General features: G+C 43.5%; 1 protein-coding gene across 7 annotated transcripts in view; it reads right to left on the bottom strand.

The window, feature by feature from the left end:
• Window positions 1-16,590, bottom strand: part of LOC110529976 (FAST kinase domain-containing protein 3, mitochondrial) — a 30,766-nt gene that overhangs the window by 4,105 nt on the left and 10,071 nt on the right. For all 7 annotated transcript variants that reach the window (XM_021612690.2, XM_021612687.2, XM_021612685.2 and 4 more), the window contains 9 exons: window positions 13,188-14,013; window positions 12,577-12,892; window positions 11,480-11,667; window positions 9,618-9,766; window positions 4,362-4,578; window positions 3,906-4,065; window positions 3,658-3,749; window positions 402-1,029; window positions 86-200 (listed from right to left, as the gene is read on the bottom strand). In XM_021612690.2, coding sequence (XP_021468365.1) covers window positions 86-200; window positions 402-1,029; window positions 3,658-3,749; window positions 3,906-4,065; window positions 4,362-4,578; window positions 9,618-9,766; window positions 11,480-11,667; window positions 12,577-12,892; window positions 13,188-13,971 — 2,649 coding nt within the window. In that variant the 5' untranslated portion in view covers window positions 13,972-14,013. The remainder of the gene's footprint in view (window positions 1-85; window positions 201-401; window positions 1,030-3,657; window positions 3,750-3,905; window positions 4,066-4,361; window positions 4,579-9,617; window positions 9,767-11,479; window positions 11,668-12,576; window positions 12,893-13,187; window positions 14,014-16,590) is intronic.

The raw sequence follows: 16,590 nt of genomic DNA on the forward strand, positions 1-16,590 counted from the left end.
TGGTTGTAAGATGTTTAAAATGTGGTTTATAATTATATATTTTTTAAATGTTGTTTTTAAGATGGTTTAAATGGTATGGGCTCACCTGCAGAATGACGTATCCCAGGAGCAGCAGGTGACGGTCTCTCATGGCCCGGGAGCCCACCAGCACCTCAGAGTTGTGACAGTAGTGCCACTTGTCATTCACCGACATAACCACTCTGAAAGAAGAAAGGAAGTGGTATATAGCAATTAACAAATTATTTCTCATTTAGAAATAAATTCCTTATTCACACAAGTGGCAAAAGGTGATAGAAAGATCGCTAACTTGCATTGCTCCACTGATGTATTATCAAGCATTTAGTTGTAGTATAAGGATAGAAATCTGACTGGACAGATTTGGGAATCCCATCAGCACTGACCTCTTGAGCTGCCGCTGGTCCCCAGCTCGATCAGCCGGGTGCAGTTGAAGTGGTGAGGTGGGCTTCACCTCCCCGTTTGCCTCATAGAATGCAGGAAGCTCGCAATTGAGCCCCTGACTCGCCGGCCCCACCTGCACCCCTCCCTCGTCCTCCAGGATTTTTCCAATGGAGAATTGGAAGAGGGAATTGGGGGCAGCCGTGGCAGATCCCCCTACCCCGGAGGCCCCTGGATGTGCCAGGCTGTCTGAGGGAGGGCTGCTGAGCGTGGAGCTGTCTTGGCTCTCCAAAGAGTGCTCCTTGGCCAGGCTGTAGTAGTAATCGGCCGACGTGTAGTAAGGGTTGTAGTCCAGAGGGCCCCCGCCGTTAGGGCCCGTCCTCTGGGCCGAGGAAGGGTTTGCCCCTCGCTGCATGTGGTAGGGCAGAAAGTTCACCGCATCGTCCCCCTCGACGGGTCGCTGGTCCCTCCCTACCTCTAGTGGGGCGAAGGGGGAGAACTTTTGAAAGTCTGAAGTGAGGGCTGTCACGGCTGCGGATCCTTCTGGGGTTTTGGGGGCCATACCTAGGGAGGTCCCTGCCCCTGTCCGGATAGGGAGAACTCGGCCAGAGCCATCAATCCACAGCAGGAAGTCTAAAAAGGAATGGGGATATCGAGGATTAGGGTTGCAACATTTAGGGTTGATACTTTATTCGTCAAACTTTGAATTTAGGAAAAACTGTGAATTTTGTGAAAGTTTCCAGAATTCTACAACCCCAAAGAGATTAAAGTACTACATAATGATACACCATTGTGTGGTATCTTACAGTAGAGCCTGCATCAGGTTGGATATCCGCGGTTCCCCGCGGTTGACCTGCAAAAAAACTCTGCTGGTGGGTGAGAATGAAAACATTCTTTCAACCCGCGTGTCGGCTCGCAGTTTGAACAATTATATTGCGGGTCAGAAACATTTGAAAACAAGATAATGTTCTACAAACCCAGGAGCTTGTTGTGTTACAGAATGGAATTCACAACATCATGCGAGAGATGAGGCAGACATAGAGCTCTGGAAAAAATGAAGAGACCACTGCAAAATGATCAGTTTCTCTGGTTTGACTATTTATAGGCATGTGTTTGGGTAAAATGAACATTTCTGTTTTATTCTATAAACTACTGACAACATTTCTCCCAAATAGAAATATTGTCATTTAGAGCATTTATTTGCAGAAAATGACAACTGGTCAAAATAACAAAAAATATAGTGTTGTCAGACCTCAAATAATGCAAAGAAAATAAGTTCCAATTCATTTTTAAACACAATACTAATGTTTTAACTTAGGAAGAGTTCAGAAATCAATATTTGATGGAATAACCCTGATTTTCAATACCCAGCTTTTATGAGTCTTGGCATGCTCTCCACCAGTCTTTCACATTGATGTTGGGTGACTTTATGCCACTCCTGGCGCAAGAATTCAAGCAGCTCGGCTTTGTTTGATGGCTTGAGACCATCCATCTTCCTCTTGATCACATTCCAGAGGTTTTCAATGGGGTTCAGGTCTGGAGATTGGGCTGGCCATGACAGGGTCTTGATCTGGTGGTCCTCCATCCACACCTTGATTGACCTGGCAACATTGCATCTTTTTTTGTTATTTTGACCAGTTGTCATTTTCTGCAAATAAATGCTCTAAATGACAATATTTCTATTCGGAATTTGGGAGAAATGTTGTCAGTAGTTTATAGAATAAAACAAAAAAAAATCATTTTACACAAACACATAACTATAAATAGTAAAACCAGAGAAGTGGATAATTTTGCAGCGTTCTTACATTTTTTCCAGAGCTGTAGGGCACAAGCGATGTACACAGTGAATCAGAGAACTGTCCATTATTCATGTGGTGCTGAAAGCATATATGTTTCATCCCACCCACGTGAGAATACGTTGCCAAGCTTGGCCTACTTTTCCTGGCTAGCGTAGCTCACGTGAAAATGGCTAACGTAACTGGAGAAATAGAAAGGTTATGAAATACACCATAGTGGAAACAGGTGGTACGTGAGTGAAATCTCCGGTTTGGAAGGATTTTGGAGTCATTGTGGGCAAGGACAATAACCCAGTAGATGGATACACAGCCTGCAAAAAGTGCAAGCCCGTATCTGTTTACTATAGGCTAATTCAGTTTATCATCAGTGAATTATTATGTAAATTCAGGCTTTTGTTCATTTAGACCATAGGCTACGCAGGCCACATCAAGTTTATTTGCCAGCAACATAACACCCTGCATCCCACTGCTGGCTTGCCTCTGAAGCTAAGCATGGTTGGTCCTGGTTGGTCCCTGGATGGGAGACCAGATGCTGCTGGAAGTGGTGTGGAGGGCCAGTAGGTCTAAAAACATATCCCCAGGGTAGTGATTTGGGGAAATTGCCCTGTTTGGGGTGCAGTCTTTCAGATGTGGAGTTAAACAGATGTCCTGACTCTGTGGTCACTAAAGAGCCCATGGTACTTATCGTAAGAGTAGGGGTATTAACCCCAGTGTCCTGGCTAAATTCCCAATCTGGCCCTCATGCTATCATGACCACTTAATCATCCCCAGCTTCCAATTGGCTCATTCATTCCCATCCTCTCCCCTGGTCGTTGCTGCAAATGAGAATGTGTTTTCAGTCAACTTTGTTGGTAAATTAAGGGTTAACTAAAAGTTTAAGTGCGGCTGGTAAAGGTTTGAGTAAGGCTATAGCCTACAAAATAAATGTATTTTTGCAGCCTATATTCGATTCTGGAAATTGTTTACTTAAGTTTCAATTAAACTATTTGATTATCATATTAAATGTTAATGTCTTGTTTTGTTGTTGGCTATAGGATTTCATTCGGTAAGAAAGCTAATTAGAACAAGCTTTTCCCCACAGAGCGATTCAAGTTGTCAATGTGCCGCATCTCATTGTGAAAATAAAAATATATTGTTTTTAGTTAATGCCATGGTTTCCTTTATCCCAATATTGATTCTCCATTTAGACAAATTAATTAATGCAGGGAGAGGAAAAATATCCTACTAGCCTAATCTAAAACAATTAAATAAAGTGTTATTTGGTGTGTCATGGATCAGCTCTCAGAACAATTCTATTTGGGTGGTTCGGGTTGTTGAGAAAAATCTGTCCTGGTGTCGGGTGGTGTTTGGAATTGACAAAGGCCGGCGTGGGGCAGGTGCGGCTCAAAAAAAACTGACCCGTGCAGGTCTCTATCTTACAGTGGCTGTTGGGTTTAACACACAATCTGGTGTTTGTTCAATGTACCTGTGTAATACCCAGGGGCCAGGACTTCATCTTGCTTGTAGCCATGCTCTCCAACCAATTGTCTGAGGGCTTCAGCTACAAGACCCTTGTAGCTGAAAAACACACACAAATACACCCATGTCAACCAGATACTTTTCATGCTTCACTTGGATTTGCAATGAAAGGGCAGACATAATTCAATAAAGAAAATAGATGACCATGCACCAACTAACAGTTGGTTAACCAATCACTCTAGGACTGCACCGTACCTGTATTTGCGGTTGACCTCATCAGCGGTCAGCGCATGGTCAAACATGAGCACCTTGTGCGTGTCCTGGAGCCGTGGACCGGTGTAGTCCTGGTACTCCAGTTCAACCGCTGCGTCCAACAGAGACAAGTAGCGAAGCACGATCAGAGCATAAGGACTGTCTACAAATGGGGGAAGAAGATCCACAGAAACAAAGACATGAGCGAGAGCAACTGTTTAAAATGGCCGATCAATAAAATGAATCACATACAACTGACTGGGATTGAGTTGGGGTATGTGGGGGTACTATTCCACTTCATGCATCAGTTCATTTATGTGCGTGTTCATTAGTTGTTTATTAGGGGTCAGCTTGAGGTTTATTGTGTCTACTGAAAGGGGTAAGTCAAAAGACATGAAACACAGCTGTTCTTTGATGTTGCATGATCACTTTATGCGCGCACGTGTGTGTGCCACTCACTGGTGACGTTGCTGATGAAGGCAGTGGAGAAGACCCTGTGCAGCACCAGGCCGGGAAAGTGGCCCAGCTGGAACAGGGACATAAGGATATTGACGGTGGCTAACGGGGAGCTCAGGGCCTTAAGCTCCAGCACCACCTCCAGCATGGAGAAGAACTGGACCTTGTTGGACGGCAGGTAGTTCATCCGGCTGAAGGGGAACACCAGCTTCTGGATAACCTGTGGGGAAAAGAGAAAAGACATTATTGTGATATTACCAAATATCAATTTTTCCTGCGAAGAGACAATCATTAGATCATTTGTTTTGGTCCTGTCCGTATGTAGCTTGTTTTTGGTCGCAGGTTCAGGAATGTCTGGAAAAATTGCAACATTTACCAGGAGCTAACTCGGCAAATAGCGGTGCTGGAGGATTTTAAAAAGTCAGTCAATCGATCCATAATATAATAATACTCTTAGCAAAACAATGTATCTTTAATTTACAGTCTGTAGAAACTGAGAATAGAAAGGTTCAGAAAGTTAGTGAAACATCACAGCAAAATATATGGCAAATAGTAATCAAAAAAGGATGGTCTTTATTGATAGAGGGGAGTTGTAGAGGGTAGCTGAAGGATGGGACTAAAAACAAACAAAAGATAACTATTGTAAAATATATTGTGTCTGTAAAATCTATATAGTATGTATAAATTGGATGTAGAAGCCTAAGTGGTGTTGTCCATTAGTTTACTCCAAACAGGGGAGGGGTGGTAGGGTTAGGGAAAAATAAAAGGAAAATATATAAAACAATTCATATTTTTATAGATAGACACACACACACACAACACAACCGTTCAAAAGTTTGGGGTCACTTAGAAATGTCCTTGTTTTCCATGAAAACATACATGAAATGAGTTGCAAAATGAATAGGAAATACAGTCAAGATGTTGACATGGTTATAAATAATGATTTTTAATTGAAATAATAATTGTGTCATTTCTAAGTGAGCCCAAACTTTTGAATGGTAGTGTATATACAGAACTAGTCAAAAATCTGTACACATCTACTCATTCCAGTTTCCCCCCCCTTTTTTCCCTCTATTTTCTACATTGTAGAATAATAGTGAAGACATCAAAACTATGAAATAACATACGTAGTAGCAAACAAAAAAAAGTGTTAAACAAATCTAGAGATTCTTCAAAATAGCCACCCTTTGCCTTGATGACAGCTTTTCACACTCTTGGCATTCTCTCAACCAACTTCATGAGTCACCTGGAATGCATTTCAATTAACAGGTGAGCCTTGTTAAAACTTAATTTGTGGAATTCTTTACTTCTTTTCTAATGTGTTTGGATGCCAGGGAGGGGTGGACCCAGCCATGACTAAGCATATTTCGTGTCAGCTACATAATAACTCTGAATTGTATGTAAGGGTTAGGCTGCTCGGGTTGACTAGTATCATTATTGCAGTAATTAATCGATATTAAATAAAGATGATTGTTTGATGAAATTACAAAAGTCTCTCAGTATTCATTTCCACGACACCTGCTTGGGCCAAGAGACATGAGCACTAGACATTAAACTGGTAGAAATCTGTCCTTTGGTTTGAGATTTTTGGTTCCAACCGCCGTGTCTTTGTGAGATGCAGAGTAGGTGAACGGGTGATCTCCACATGTGTGGTTCCCACCGTGAAGCATGGAAGAGGTGGTGTGATGGTGTGGGGGTGCTTTGCTGGTGACACTGTCAGTGATTTATTTAGAATTCAAGGCACACTAAACCAGCATGGATACCACAGCATTCTGCTCTGGGACAAATCTCTGAATGTCCTCGAGTTGCCCAGCCAAAGCCCGGACTTGAACCCGATCGAACATCTCTGGAGTGACCTGAAAATAGCCGTGCAGCAACGCTCTCCATCCAACCTGACAGAGCTTGAGAGGATATGCAGAGAAGAATGGGAGAAACTACCCAAATACAGGTGTGCCAAGCTTGTAGCGTCATACCCAAGAAGACTCAAAGCTGTAATCACTGTAAAAGGTCCTTCAACAAAGCACTTGAATAAAGAGTCTGAATACTTATGTAAATGTGATCCTGCAAAAATTTATGAAAACCTCTTTTTAATTTTTTATTATGGGGTATTGTGTGTAGATTGATAAAAAACAATCTACACACAATACCCCATAATAATTTTAGAATAAGGCTGTAACGTAAAAAAATATGGAAAAAGTCAAGGGGTCTGAATACTTTACGAATGCACTGTATAGGGGATTGGAAATTATGCAGACAGTTACATTGATAGAAGCCACAATCTGCAATATGAAAGCTACCCCTTAAAAACTTAATTTGTGGAATATTAAGTATCACGATAAATGCTTTTATCAAACCCATAATGTAAATACACAACATGTATGTAGTGATTTGGCTACAACCATTGGGTGGCCAGACACCATGGGGGCACCAGAGCCTTTTGTGGAATGGGGAAATAATGTATTGTTAATTCTATGCTTTGAGAAATGTCAATAAAGCATAATTTATAGCTTTTACTATGGAGTAGCGTCCACTCTTTACAAGGTGTCAGAAGTACGAGCCCACAATGTGTGTAAATAATAGGGATGTGTCAAATATCCAAATGGACATTTCTTCAGAAATATTAGTCAGTAGTTGTGTGGTTGTGGTCAGTAGTTGTGGTGCGGTCAGTAGTTGTGTGGTTGTGGTCAGTAGTTGTGTGGGTCAGTAGTTGTGTGGTTGTGGTCAGTGGTTGTCGTCAGTAGTTGTGTTTGTAATCAGTTGTTGTGGGTCAGTAGTTGTGAGGTCAGTAGTCATGTGTTTGTGGTCAGTAGTTTTGTTCATTAGTTGTGTGGTCAGTAGTTGTGGTCAGTAGTTATGTGGTTCAGTAATTGTGTGGTTCAGTAGTCATGGTCAATAGTTGTAGTTAGTAGTATGTGGTTGCTGTCAATGGTTGTGGTCAGTAGTCGTGTGGTTGTGGACAGTAGTTGTTGACAGTGGTCAGTAGTTTAATGGTCAGTGATTGTGGTAGGTAGTTGTGTTGTTCTGCACAGTAGTTGAGTGGTTCAGTAGTGTGTGGTTGTTGTCAGTAGTTGTAGTCAGTAGGCATGGTCATTAGCGGTCAGTCGTTGTGTGTTTGTGGTCAGTAGATGGGTAGTTGTATTCGTGATCAGTTGTGTGGTCAGAAGATGGGTGGTCAGTAGTCGTAGTCAGTAGGTTAGGTCAGTAGCGGTGTGATCAGGATTTATGGTCTGTCGGTATGTGGTTGTGGTCAGTAATTGTGGTCAGTAGTTGTGGTCAGTTGTGTAGTTGTGGTTGGCAGTTGTGGTCAGCAGTTGTATCGTTGCTGTCAGTAGTTCTGTGATCAGTAGTTGTTTGGTTGTGGTCAATAATCATGGTCAGTAGTTGTGTGGTTGTGTTCAGTAGTTCAGTAAACACCTTATTTGTATCCAATCAGAGCAGCAGGATCAACGTACAGCCCGCCCTTTTCTTTACAGACAGGCAAAATTGGCAGTTATTTAGAGAATGGGGCATGTGCTTGAGCTGATCGATTTTTTTAAACAGATTCACAAATCATGGGAATTTGTCAAGCTATAAAATAGTTTTCTCCCTCCGAGGCATGTGTTGCTAGGCAAACAGTTGCCTCGGCAGGCCTGCTCCCTCCACGGCTAAAGCCACTGTGAGGAACATGCTAACAAACATTTGTGCAATGAAGTTAAATGAATACTGCACTCTGACCCACAAAACCTTTTTGCTAGATTCATGATAGTGTTGTTGGGCAAAGCAAGGAAAGTAAACTTCAAACTTGATGTAATTTTATTGAAATTTGCAGCTGTTGTTGGTAAGTAATGAATCTGCTAGCTTCTGATATGACTTGGTGCATCTATAAAAGAAAGCAGTTGATGAGTTACTAAAGCAGCTTTATCTATTGATTGCTAGGAGCTATTCCTAATCTGTTTTCGGATTTGAAAAGCAAAGAAGTAGCGGAAGATTGTATATGCCCTACGTTTCTGACTTGTTGGGGGTGGTCAAAAACAGCAGTTTGGAAAAAGTTGGTAAAAAAAATGTGTTACTGTAAACAGCAGTATCGTTAGATGCGTAGCAGATATTTTTGTTCCGCAAACAGATTTGAAAAGCAGAGAAGTAGATGTTCTAACTTGTCGAAGTTGTCGAAGTAGCTGATTTGTGTCAAAAGTTGCATTTACAGGAAATGGAACGTTGGAAGTGATGTCACAATGGGGGCAATTTAGAATGTTGAAAAAAGTCCCATGAAAGTGAATGAAGATGGGCAAAAAAAAACTCAATCCAGACCAGTCAACACGTTTTAAAATTTGAACTGCATTTCTAGCTTAAACGGTGTTAGAGGAGTTGAATGTAAAATAATAATAAGTAGTATGTATAAGATTTAAGTGGGGACTCTTGTTTCGCAAGCCCCACAATAATAATAATAATGAGTATGTAAGAAATCTATAGTTCTGCATTGATGACATACAAATGATATTCAAATTATAAAACAACTATCTTTTCTATGTAGTTTCTATGATGTGCGCCCCATAAAAAGGCAGCCTTCACATCTGTAGATTGTTCATGTTGGCCAATGAAAGCATTAAAGAGGCTGAGAGTGTAGCAAGTGGAGTGAAAGTTCACTAATGCAATACAAGATGGAATAAAATGAGGAAATTAAACATTTGCGAAATGAGAAGGAGTAGGCTACAATGAGCAACCAACAGGTAAGCTGTTGTTTTATCTGAATGTGGTTGGGGAGAAAGCGCAGCATGTAGCCTCAATTAGCCTAGCTAGCTTAGCTTCTCTGGGCAACTCCAGTCAAGACAGGCACTGTTATATGGGATGATAAATAACATTGTGACTGCTACAATTTAGCTAGCCTTGGTTATAGTTGCCGTGGCTACTGCGTCTCTCTCTCTTTCGGTCTGCTCGCTTTTGCACACCCCGGCCCCTCGGCAGTGGCAGTCTCTTTCCCTCACGCAGCAGTGCTCAGGTTAAAAACACAAGTTTTAAAAAAAACAACATGTATTTAGCAAGTATCCGGATATCGGACAAAAATGTATGTTACTATTCGAATAGTGAAATGATTTCAAACCCCCATCCCTAGTAAATAACCAACATTTCAGGTGTAATAATAGCCATTCATAAAAAAACAGTATGCCCAATAATAAGCAGCAATAAACAGATAGAGTACGCCCACAGTCGCAACACCGGAGTTGCTCAACAGTGGTTTAAATGTATGACAGAGATTTTCTAGAGATGAGTGGGCCTCCTTACCTTGCTGTCCAGGTATTCGCCCTTTTTGACCAGAAAATCAGCGATGGTGTCAAGAAGTCGAACCTCTCTGAGCCGGTGGCGGGCAATGTATTTGGCAATGAGGGCCATGGTGAATGGGGTTATGCTGTCCACTTTTTCAGGCAGTTGCTCTATCGAGAAAAGAGCAGACTTATCTTGGAAATTATAGAATAATATCATATATACAGTATATCACAAAAGTGAGTACACCCCTCACATTTTTGTAAATATTTGAGTATATCTTTTCATGTGACAACATTGAAGAAATGACACTTTGCTACAATGTAAAGTAGTGAGTGTACAGCTTGTATAACAGTGTACATTTGCTGTCCCCTCAAAATAACTCAACACACAGCCATTAATGTCTAAACCGCTGCCAACAAAAGTGAGTACACCCCTAAGTGAAAATGTCAAAATTGGGCCCAATTAGCCATTTTCCCTCCCCGGTGTCATGTGACTCATTAGTGTTACAAGGTCTCAGGTGTGAATGGGGAGCAGGTGTGTTAAATTTGGTGTCATCGCTCTCACACTCCCTTATACTGACTGGTCACTGGAAGTTCAACATGGCACCTCATGGCAAAGAACTCTCTGAGGATCTGAAAAAAAAGAATTGTTGCTCTACATAAAGATGGCCTGGGCTATAAGAAGATTGCCAAGACCTTGAAACTGAGCTGCAGCACGGTGGCCAAGACCATACAGCGGTTTAACTGGACAGGTTCCACTCAGAACAGGCCTCGCCATGGTCGACCAAAGAAGTTGAGTGCATGTGCTCAGCGTCATATCCAGAGGTTATCTTTGGGAAATAGACGTATGAGTGCTGCCAGCATTGCTGCAGAGGTTGAAGGGGTGGGGTGTCAGCCTGTCAGTGCTCAGACCATACGCCATACACTGCATCAAATTGGTCTGCATGGCTGTCATCCCAGAAGGAAGCCTCTTCTAAAGATGATGCACAAGAAAGCCCGCAAACAGTTTGCTGAAGACAAGCAGACTAAGGACATGGATCACTGGAACCATGTCCTGTTGTCTGACGAGACCGTGTGTGGTGGCAACCAGGTGAGGAGTACAAAGACAAGTGTGTCTTGCCTACAGTCAAACATGGTGGTGGGAGTGTCATAGTCTGGGGCTGCATGAGTGCTGCCGGCACTGGGGAGCTACAGTTCATTGAGGGAACCATGAATGCCAACATGTACTGTTACATACTGAAGCAGAGCATGATCCCCTCCCTTTCGGAGACTGGGCCGCAGGCCAGTATTCCAACATGATAACGACCCCAAACACACCTCCAAGACAACCACTGCCTTGCTAAAGAAGCTGAAGGTAAGGGTGATGGACTGGCCAAGCACGTCTCCAGATCTAAACCCTATTGAGCATCTGTGGGGCATCCTCAAACGGAAGGTGGAGGAGTGCAAGGTATCTAACAGCTCCGTGATGTCGTCATGGAGGAGTGGAAAAGGACTCCAGTGGCAACTTGTGAAGCTCTGGTGAATTCCATGCCCAAGAGTTAAGGCAGTGCTGGAAAATGATGGTGGCCACACAAAATATTGACACTTTGGGCCCAATTTGGACATTTTCACTTTTGTTGCCAGCGGTTTAGACAATGGCTGTGTGTTGAGTTATTTTGAGGGAACAGCACATTTACACTGTTATACAAGCTGTACACTCACTACTTTACATTGTAGCAAAGTGTCATTTCTTCAGTGTTGTCACATGAAAAGATATACTCAAATATTTACATAAATGTGAGGGGTGTACTCACTATTGTGATATACTGTATGTAGAAATCGACAGATTAAACAGCTGCCAGATAATGGCAGAGGAGGGGAAGGGAGGAAAGGAAAACTCACCAGCCAGGCTGCACACAAACCTCTCCTGCCTGTTCTGGTAGAAGAGGTGCGAGCTGAAGATGAGCTCTAGGCTCTTGTTGCTAGCTTCACGTGCACACACAGCCAGCATCTCATCCAGCAGAGCCATCTCCTGGTCGCGCACACCACTTACGCTAGCCAGTGTGTGTTTGACCAGTCGCAGGATCTTCCTGTTGGTAGGTAGAGCGGACAATGGTGGTTGTTACTAAATGGAGTACAGCTACAAATGGAAGTGAATTTTCGTAGCTGGTTAAGAGAGCATTTTAACTAGCCCTAACCGTAACCTAATTCTCATAACCTGCTGCGAAAAAGTCACTTCCGGTCTTAGCTGTATATCACCTAGTCAAAACTGACAATGGTGGAATTTGGAATCATGATACAAAGTCAATTATTGTGATAAAAGCGGTTATCAAGATTTGTATGCCGATTAAAGCCATTATCGCGATATCGGCAAGTATCGCGATAACTGCTTTATCACAATAATTTGTATTTTTTTATTTTTATTTCACCTTTATTTAACCAGGTAAGCTAGTTGAGAACAAGTTGTCATTTACAACTGTGACCTGGCCAAGATAAAGCAAAGCAGTGCGACAGAAATAACAACACAGAGTTACATGGAATAACCAAGCCTACAGTCAGTCAATACAATAGAAAAAAGAAAGAAAGTCTATATACAGTGTGTGCAAATGGCATGAGGAGGTATGGCAATAAATAAGACATAGTAGCAAAGTAATTACAATTTAGCAGATTAACACTGGAGTGATAGATGAGCAGATGATGGTGTGTAAGTAGTGATACTGGTAGTGATAACCAACATTGAAATGATTAAAATGACACTCGGGAACTCATCACGCTAGACCTGTGTCATGTTCAGTAAACAAAAATGGCATGTCTCCATTGATGTCCTATCGAAAGCAACCCAGTTGTACTTCATAACCCTGCATTGCCTCTACTTGGATGGCTAGTAATGAATTATGAACGGACCTCTTACAAACAAGATAACCCAATATAACATGTAAAGTTGTATACATTTGTCTATATTACCCTAAACGGGTAATTAACCATCATACCAAACCTACCTGTTGGCCAGAAGCTGCTCTGGGTTGGGGCGTACATTGGAGACGTTCCCGGCCGTCGTAGTGTCGGTGGGTTGCAGCGAGTGCCACTTGAGCCGGTAGTAGGAGAGTAGCAGAAAGAGGGTCTGCGGGTGGCGCTCCCGCTCCAGGTTCTTCTCCAAGCCTGCGAGGCAGGCCTCGGTCAGGGGGTGCTGGCTGCTGGGGTGCAGCTTCATGCTGGAGCTGAACACCATGGAGACATCCTTCTGGTTGAACTGGTCCAGCCGCGACTGTGACTCTGCCTCCAGCACCTGCACCACCTGCGAGTCGCTGGGAAGGCCTAGAGGACGAGATGGGAAGTTCAGGGAGTTTTTAGTTTACTTCATTTCTTTATAAGGAATATAGTCCGTTTTATACATCAGAATATTGCATTCAGGGTTATGTATAATAATTCCTTTCATATCCATAAGAAAACAATTGAAAACACATATAAACCAGTAATTAGAAATTAAAGTAGTAATTGCCATTTCACTATGTTCATGTCTCATTCATAATAACAAATGCATAAAAACGATGATTAACCTGCACTAGCAATATTACTTTCAAACTGCCTCCATGCGACCACCTAGCCTCACCTAGTGCAGCCACAGCGTACAGGCAGTTGACGATGCTGAAGTTGTCAAACTTGACACAGTCGCTCACGATGGCGTTGCACAGTGTCTGGAAGTCCTGGTGCTCCAGGATCTGTCTGCCTTCGTTCTCAGCTCCTCCACCGGCTCTGGGAACCAGGGCTGCCTCCGAGTCACCACCGCCCCCTCCTGCAGCCCCGGCCTGTAGTAGCTGGCCGATCTTCTGCAGGGCGATGGGGTAGTGGTTGTGCGAGATCTTGCCCGGGTTCTGCGTCACCCAGCGCAGCACCTCGTCGCCCCGACGCGAGCGCTCTATCAGCCTCTTCATGGTGAAGAAGGTGTCGTAGCTTATCTTCTCGTGGATGAAGTTCCACGTCTTCTTCTTGTTGCCAGCGGCGCCAACAGTAGCGTGGTGGTGCAGGTGGGCGTACAGGGGGATGGGGGGAGGCGGAGGAGGTGGGGCCAGGTGCGGGTGGTAGTGCTGCTGGTGGTGGTGACTGTGGAAGTGGGGCCCCCGGTGAGGGTCAGGGCGCCCCTGGTAGAGGGGCGGGTAGCTGGGGGTTGGAGTGTGCACGTGGTGGGGGTGGTGGTTCTCCAGCATGGGCAGCCCTCTATCCCCCAGGCCCGGCCAGTGCCCTGGCTTTCCCCCTCCTGAGCTGTACAGGCGGGTAGCGTACATGCCGGCGAGAGCAAGGACACTAGTGCGGCAGGCGTGTCGTGGGCAGAGGGGCGAGGGGATGATGATGCTGCCGCAGCTCAGCAGGCCCGGGCCAGAGTGCAGCCACAGCATAGTACACGGGCTAGTCCACCGCTGGGGCACTGCACACTACACCTACAGGGAGAAAGGAAGGGACAGAGAGAGGAGAGAAGATGGAACGAATAGGCTAAATAAAACACTCCAGTTTAGAATGTGTGAGAATCCCTGGAGGGTCACAAAGTACATGTACACACTAGGGGTGAAATTGGAATACTTGAGTATTTTGGGTAATTTCCTACTTAACCAGAGTCAGACCAACTCATGTATACCATTTTTTGGTCTGTGTGCAGTTTAAAGGAGGTTGGAAGTTGAAGGTAGTATATCATTAACTTAATGCAATTTCTGGAAATCTATAGGTATCTACTAGCCAGCTCCTCTCAAAAGAAGGGAAAAAGACCCAACTAGTCCAAAGCTGGGTGGTTAATAATTTATAGTCTTAAAGCTATACCTATAGCGCATTCGGAAAGTATTCAGACCCCTTGACTTTTTCCACATTGTTACGTTACAGCCTTATTCTAAAATTGATTCAATAAAAAAAATGGTTCTCATCAATCTACACAAAACACCCAATAACAAAAAAGCAAAAGCAGGTTTTTATACATTGGAGTCCACCTATGGTAAATTCAATTGATTGGACATGATTTGGAAAGGCACACACCTGTCTACAGTATATAAGGTCCCACATTTGATAGTGCATGTCAGAGAAAAAAACCAAGCCATGAGAATGAATGAATGGTCTGTAGAGCTCCGAGACAGGATTGTGTCAAGACACAGATCTGGGGAATTTCTGCAGCATTGAAGGTCCCCAAGAACACAGTGGCCTCCATTATTCTTAAAAATGGAAGAAGTTTGGAACCACCAACACTCTTCCTAGAGCTGGCCGCCCAGTCAAACTGAGCAATCGGGGGAGAAGGTCAGGGAGGTGACTAAGAACCCGATATTCACTCTGACAGCACTACAAAGTTCTCTGTGAAGATGGGAGAACCTTCCAGAAGGACAACCATCTTTGCAGCACTCCCCCAATCAGGCATTTATGGTATAGTGGCCAGACGGAAGCCACTACAGCCCGCATGGAGTTTGCCAAAAGGCACCTAAAGGACTCTCAGACCATGAAAAACAAGATTCTCTGGTCTGATGAAATCAAGATTGAACTCTTTGGCCTGAGTGCCAAATGTCATGTCTGGAGGAAACCTGGCACCATACCTATGTTGAAAGGGATGGTGCCAGCAGCATCATGCTGTCGGGATGTTTCTCAGCAGCAGGGACTGGAAGACTAGTCAGAATTGAGGCAAAGATGAACAGAGCAAAGTACAGAGAGATCCTTGATGAAAACCTGCTCTAGAGCGCTCAGGACCTCAGATTGGGGCAAAGTTTCACCTTCCAACAGGACAACAACCCTAAGCACACAGCCAAAGACCACACAGGAGAGCCTTTGGGACAAGTCTCTGAATGATCTTGAGTGGCCCAGCCAAAGCACAGACTTGAACCGGATCAAACATCTCTGGAGTGACCTGAAAATAGCTGTGCAGCACGCTCTCCATCCAACCTGACAGAGCTTGAGGATCTGCAGAGAATGGGATAAACTCCACAAATACAGGTGTGTCAAGCTTATAGCGTCATACTCAAGGCAGTTTTTTTAATTAAGTTTGCAAAAATAAAAATAAAATGCATAGATTGTGCAGATTGATGAGGTGGAAAAAACAACTTAATCCATTTTCGAATAAGGCTGTAGCGTAACTAAAGGGATCTGAATATTTTCCGAATACATTGTAGTAATTCATATATAATAAATTAGTTAATTTTACTGATAATCGTAAGAAACGAGATTCTATCAACTTCCTCATTTACGGACTACTTTGGGTTCTGCCTGCGCTCTCTTCTGCGGAGACTTGGTGTGGTTTCGTAAACAACCCAGGATGCAGCCAGCTGTTGCGTACTCTAGTAACTTGATTATTGGCAAATCATCATCATTACAGTTAATGAATAATGTCAGACTTTGTGGTAGAAGAATAGCTTTTTTATTCAGAGCCATATTTATTTAAGCCAGAATTTACTGAAGAGTACTTGTGTAGTTGGACGCTGAGCGAGCACAGAGGGGGGCTGAATCAGCGGGAGCCGGTCTAAGGGGGATTGATGGTACAACTGCTTGTGCTGCACAGTGGGACTTGTTACTGCCATCGATTAGGGTCCTTGATATCTACGGCGTAGAAGGCAGCGCACCCAGATTGCTTTTGTTACACAGAGGACTTTTCTGCGCTCATCAATCATGGAGTAATATATACCTTCTTTGTCCCCAAAAATGAACTGGAAGCAGCAGCCCATACCTGCTGGTCCAAATGGATACGTAAAATAAGGGCTGTGTTACGTGTAGGTTTACCCTGGCATGGGGTTTTGATAACCGTGTAAATCTCTCTCTGACAACGTGACTTATCAGTATATTCACCTGTATTTACCCCTCAAAATGAAACGCTAATTAGCTGCTAATGTGGCTATCATAAAGCACTGCAAATGCCATGAGCTGGACGAGAGTGCCGAATCGAGGCAAAGATAAGAACCCCTGGATTATCTATCAAATGTTAGCTAAATGAAGTAATTAGGGCTGTCAAACGATAAAAATAATTAAATCGCATTAAAATTCTGCAGTTAAATCGC

The sequence above is a fragment of the Oncorhynchus mykiss genome, chromosome 8 (assembly GCF_013265735.2).
Source record: "Oncorhynchus mykiss isolate Arlee chromosome 8, USDA_OmykA_1.1, whole genome shotgun sequence".
NCBI lineage: Eukaryota > Metazoa > Chordata > Actinopteri > Salmoniformes > Salmonidae > Oncorhynchus > Oncorhynchus mykiss.